This window comes from Mustela nigripes, chromosome 14 (assembly GCF_022355385.1).
Source record: "Mustela nigripes isolate SB6536 chromosome 14, MUSNIG.SB6536, whole genome shotgun sequence".
Taxonomy (NCBI): domain Eukaryota; kingdom Metazoa; phylum Chordata; class Mammalia; order Carnivora; family Mustelidae; genus Mustela; species Mustela nigripes.
Genome location: NC_081570.1, coordinates 106,146,427 through 106,151,925, shown reverse-complemented (window position 1 = coordinate 106,151,925; position 5,499 = coordinate 106,146,427). Strand labels below are relative to the sequence as shown.

The following is a 5,499-nucleotide window of genomic DNA, read 5'->3' as shown; positions in this document are numbered from 1 at the left end:
GTGACCTGAGCCAAAGGCAGCTGCTTAACCAACTGAGCCACCCAGGTGTCCTGAGAGAGTGGAAGAATTTTTTTTTTTTTTTTTTTTTGAGCGGAAGAATCTTAATCAGGCTTTGTGCTCAGTACAGAGATTGAGGCTGGGTCAATTGCACAACCCGGAGATCATGACTTAAGCCAAAATCAAGAGTCAGATGTTTAACCAACTGAGCCACCCAGGAATCCCACTTATCTTTTTTTTTTTTTTTTTTTTTTAAAGATTCTATTTATTTGAGAGAGAGAGAGAGAGAGACAGCAAGTGTGGGCTGGGGCAGAGGAAGAGGGACAGATACACTCGGCACTGAGTGTGGAGCCTGACACTGTGCTTGATCCCATGACCCCAAGATCATGACCTGAGACAAAATCAAGGGTCTGATGCTCAACCCACTAAACCATCCAGGCGCCCCCACTTTTAACCATATTTGTGAGCCCATGTATCAGTATCATTAAATGGCAGCTGACCCAGATTTGTAACCCCATTCTTTAAATAGGCCATGAAAAGTCTTATTTCTTACTATACAAAGATACAGTTAAACTCTGGGATTAGAAAATAAGCAGGGTGAGGGGCGCCTGGGTGGCTCATCGGGTTAAATCCTCTGCCTTGGGCTCAGGTCATGATCCCAGGGTCCTGGGATCAAGCCCTGCATCGCATTGGGCTCACAGGGAGCCTGCTTCCTCCCCTCCTCTCTCTCTGCCTGCCTCTCTGCCTACTTGTGATCTCTCTCTCTCTGTCAAATAAATAAAATCTTAAAAAAAGAAAGAAAGAAAGAAGGAAGGAAAGAAAGAAAGGAAAAGAAAAGAAAAGAAGCAGGGTGTTGTATTTATCAACTGATATAAAAGAGGTCTCCTAGAATTGTGTTCAAGGCTCTTTTCTCCTCTACCCTCTTTTGAGTTTACCTGAAGCATCTCTCCAAAGTAAAAGCAAAATGTATTTTTAAAATAACAGCATTTGGGGGAGGGGGTATTATGTGCCATTCTCCCATAGCCTACCTAAACACTGACAATATACACCAGAAAAGAGATGAAGGACAGTCTAGGCACCTTAATTATTGATTATTAAAAACACGGGGAAAACATTCTCCCTTATTGGATGTACCTCTACTTTCCCTATACATAAGGTGAAAAGACAAAATCTGATTCAACTTGTCTCTTAGGATTTTGGAGATTAATAAAGTAACAAAGCACCCACTCCCCTTCCCAAACAAACATACTAGAACTCTGAATAACTGTGTCTTAATAACTAATGAAGTGCTTGAGCTCTCGACAACAAAGTACTCTATTATCACAGAGTAATTACAGAGAATTTGGGTGGGGCAGTTCTGTTTCACAGTTTCAAAGCGTGTGTGAAAATAGATGCTTTAGAGCATGTCAACTGGAATGGGTGGGTCAAATGGCACGATGAAGATGTGGTCCCGACAGCCAAAAATGTTAAAATTGCTGGGGGTAAGCCACAGAATGTCTTTTTCTACATGTGTTTAAGAGAAAGAAGTACTTTTGGGAAGAGAGAAAAGAATGGGATAATCTTGGGCGCCTGGGTGGCTCAGTGGGTTAAGCCGCTGCCTTCAGCTCAGGTCATGATCTGAGGGTCCTAGGATCAAGACCCGCATCGGGCTCTCTGCTCAGCAGGGAGCCTGCTTCCCCCTCTCTCTCTCTGCCTGCTTGTGATCTCTCTCTGTCAAATAAATAAATAAAATCTTAAAAAAAAAAAAAAAAAGAATGGGATAATCTCTGCTGGCTCGAGGAAATCTGTGAGGACAGGTGAAACCTAACGAGAAGGAGAAATGGAATTGAAGAGTCCATGTTCTGACGACCCCCCCCCCCACCATGTTTCTATTGCATACGTCTCCACCCGCCGCCAGCTGTACAAACAACTGTGCATCAACTGGGGGCGGAGCCCGTACTACTCTTGCTCCGATTACCGAGCTCACTCAAAATCTTTAGGCTACTACTGAGGTCAGAGAATTGAGAGTCCCCGTTTTTTCCTTCATTACAAATCTTCCAGTTTCAAACAGCAACATTGTCTTTCTGGAAGAGTCAACGGCGGCAAAGAGCCAAGGCCGCAGCCCCAAGCCCGGACTCCGGGCTGCCCCCTGGCGGTCACCTCCATGGCCTTCGCTTCCCTGGGTCCAGCTCCCCAGTCCCAGGTCTTACACCCACCCCCTTCTTCACCTCCCAGTCCCCTCCCCTTCCTCCCAGCAACATCCCCTTCCTCTTCATCCCCCCCTCCCCGAGCTGCCCCCGCTCCCGTGAGGGGCGCCGCTCTGTCTGCACCCAGAAGTCTGGGGCTGGGCTGGGAATAGTTGCAACTTCTCACAGCAGTCTCCATTCCAGCCCCGAGGCCCCCCAGAGTCCAGACGTCGTCTTCTTCCCCCTCACCTCCTCGTCCGGGACGCTGCCGGCCGCGCTTTCACCGAGCCCGCCAGTTTGGTCCCGTTTCTTTCTCTAGTTAACACTCCCTGTCACTGACGGTTACTTTTTGGCCTTTTCATATATGCATATTTTGGGGGCCTTTAACCCCCCCTCGTGGAGAAATGGAGGCAACAAAATGGCGGACCCGGAAGTGAAGACTAAGCGAATACAATCTTTGGCGGAGGGATCTATGAAGAGAAAATGATCAGAGAAGCCAAATTTACATTCGAACCGAAGAGCAATGCAACTCGAGGATCATAGTCTATCCATCGAAGGGTTTCTGAGGTGGAAAAGGGTGTATCCGAGATAACCCAGGCGGGACTATTTAACGAGGCGGAGGATTGTTGATTACGTGTCTTACGTGTCGTATAGTTCCGGTAGGGGACGGACCTGATGGTTCCTTTTGGCGCCAAGAACCGGGGGACGTGTCGATGATGGTTCGGGGCCAGTGTGGGTCCCGAGCTTTTTTGGTACCCTGACTGGGGGGCCCTAAGGTTGACGGGAAAACCTTGTTTCCCTGTTTCAGCCTCAGGTGAAGCACCTGGGACGTCCCCGGCTTTGCGCGCGAATTGAACGCTAGTACCCTGACGGTCCTATTTCCAAATTTACAGCATGAATATAGGGAGCCCGGAACTAATCTGTCTCCTCAGAGCAGTGGACCAGATAATAGATTCATTTCTTTTTAGAGGCTTGGAAGGGGATACCGTTTGAGTTTGCAGGTCCACTTAGATTTTACATACCAAACGATTCTCTTCACCCCACCCATGGTCACTACCTAAGGGCTGCGAGAAATCGGGAAAGAAGCCCTTCAAAAATAAGTGAACATAGGAAAGGACACGTCACGGCTCCACTCTGTATTAAATTTTGGCTTTTGTGTTCTATGGTGGGCCTTTCAAAGCCCAAGATTTTCGTGTTTTTTGTTTTTTTTTTTTAACTTGCTAGTGTCATCTTTCAAGTATTTACGGTATACTCCCCATCTAAGATCCATTTTGATATTTACGGCTTCCCTTTTTGAGAGTCAAAATCTTGTTTCATTCCTGTTTACATCCTCTGTAAAAGTTCAAATAGTAGGGTTTTTTTTTTATTATTTGTTAATGAGATGAGACAGATAACACATTTGGGTGAATTGGTTTCTTAGGCAACTAGACTTACCACCTCAGTATGTTGGTAGCCAGTGTGCAAGTAGAAAAGTGGTTGGTTGCCCCCTTTCTTCCTAGCGGAAGGGGAAAGAGAGGCTAATTTCGGGGGTCTATACTGCTTTTCTTTGAAGTGAGAGAAAACTAGAATCCAGTCCTGGGATTGAATGTCTTTATTAAAGAAATGAGTAAATGGCAGCACAAATCAGCAGCAATAATTTTGGAAGGAATGAGGGGACAAGGTGTATGGTCATAAATGTGATTATTTCATGGTCTCAAGGTAGCTGAAGAAGTGTGCCTGAGGCCCACTGATCGGTATTACACATTGCAGATGCAAGGCAAGACTAAAACACTAAAGGCCAAACCCTATGCCTTTCAGAAGCCGAATCAAAACCTTACAGATTATCACAGTAGTCAGTAAGATTGCATCTTAAGAATTGAAATTGGAGTCATTTTCCTCAGAGTTTTCAGTTAGGAGCAAAGCTACAAAGTGAGTAGGCTTGAAGGAAGAACACCCTTTTGAGAATGTAGTTATTTTTGAAATGATTCAGTGCTTTCCCCTATTTTAATTTTCCATGATGTATTACTTCCTTTGTTTTATACTTTTAACTATCCCCAATTTCTCTGAGAAAACATATATTACAAGGAGCAGGATCAAATAGCAAGAGACTTATCACCTTAGCCATTTAGAAATCCTACTGTCTTATCGCAGATAATCTCAAATGAAAACTTCTAAGGTTTTCAACAACGGTGGAAGAAAGATTTATGTTTACTGATCTGGAGCAGGAAATTAGGTTTAAGCAATCTCTAAAGCTGATTAAAATGAAGTAAAAAAAAATCCACCCTCCATTTTGTACCATTGTACTACTCTCTGGTGCCCTCTCTGGTTCCCTAGAACAAGGCTTGTTTTCTGGAATTAGTTGGGGCCCTGGTGGAGGGAGGAAGAATCCCTGTGATACAATACTCCATTGCTCAAACCCTTTTCTTTGTGGCTTAAGGGCTTTTGAGAGAAACTGATAAAATAGAGAGATAGATAAATAAATAGATAAATAATTAATTAAATAAATAAATACAACACAACTCTGGCAGATTAATCAGCACCACCTCAACACAATAGAGGGGAGAGAGCAAGATTAATAGGAGAAAAGGGTAGAAAGGAAGGGGCTTGAAAGGGAAGACAGTGACAGCAGGTGGTGGGAAAGAGAAGTCTTGGGCTTAAAGCAAGTCCAAATCAAAGGAGTGGATGCTAGCAATGGGAGCTCTCCAGAAGTTGAAGGTGCTGTATTCAAGGAGGGAATCGCCTTCGGAGTTTTTCTCCTGTTCTCCAGTTGCTTGCCCGGTCATTTTGCCAGCGCTGCCGTCTTTGATCTTGTAGATGGATGTATCTGACAGACCCAGGCCTTCCAGCTCCGACAGATCCAATTCTGGAATGGGCATCCTCCAGAAAAGAAAGGAGCTGTACTGGCTACTCACAGGATCCCTCATAACTTCCTAGAAAGAAACCACTTGTTAGTGTTCATGCTACAGCAACCTCTTCATGTTCCATGGCCTTTCCTTATTAAAAACTTCACATCCTAATTCCCTCTGTACATGATCCAAGTTCCCTAGAACAAGCTTTGGGACCCCCTACCTTTATTACCATTTTCTACCATTTCCTAACTTCTCCCCATCTTGGAATGACTTGCTTCACTGCCTACTTCTTCTTTTTTTTTTTTAAAGATTATTTATTTATTTATTTATTTGTCAGAGAGAGAGAGAGAGAGCGAGCACAGGCAGACAGAGTGGAAGGCAGAGTCAGAGGGAGAAGCAGGCTCCCTGCGGAGCAAGGAGCCCGATGTGGGACTCGATCCCAGGACGCTGGGATCATGACCTGAGCTGAAGGCAGCTGCTTAACCAACTGAGCCACCCAGGCGTCCCAC

General features: G+C 45.0%; 2 protein-coding genes across 11 annotated transcripts in view; both read right to left on the bottom strand.

Moving 5' to 3' along the window:
* The window catches only part of GABPB2 (GA binding protein transcription factor subunit beta 2), a 33,980-nt gene extending 30,695 nt beyond the window's left edge, over positions 1 to 3,285 (bottom strand). For 2 of the 7 annotated variants that reach the window (XM_059376096.1, XM_059376097.1), the window contains exon 1: positions 2,412 to 3,285. The gene's annotated coding sequence lies outside the window, so the exon portion shown is untranslated. The remainder of the gene's footprint in view (positions 1 to 2,411) is intronic. The other 5 variants (XM_059376094.1, XM_059376093.1, XM_059376098.1 and 2 more) reach the window with 5 other exon arrangements.
* Positions 3,286 to 3,738: 453 nt separating this feature from the next.
* The window catches only part of MLLT11 (MLLT11 transcription factor 7 cofactor), an 8,113-nt gene continuing 6,352 nt past the window's right edge, over positions 3,739 to 5,499 (bottom strand). For all 4 annotated transcript variants that reach the window (XM_059376088.1, XM_059376089.1, XM_059376091.1 and 1 more), the window contains one exon: positions 3,739 to 5,071. In XM_059376088.1, coding sequence (XP_059232071.1) covers positions 4,796 to 5,065 — 270 coding nt within the window. In that variant the 5' untranslated portion in view covers positions 5,066 to 5,071 and the 3' untranslated portion in view covers positions 3,739 to 4,795. The remainder of the gene's footprint in view (positions 5,072 to 5,499) is intronic.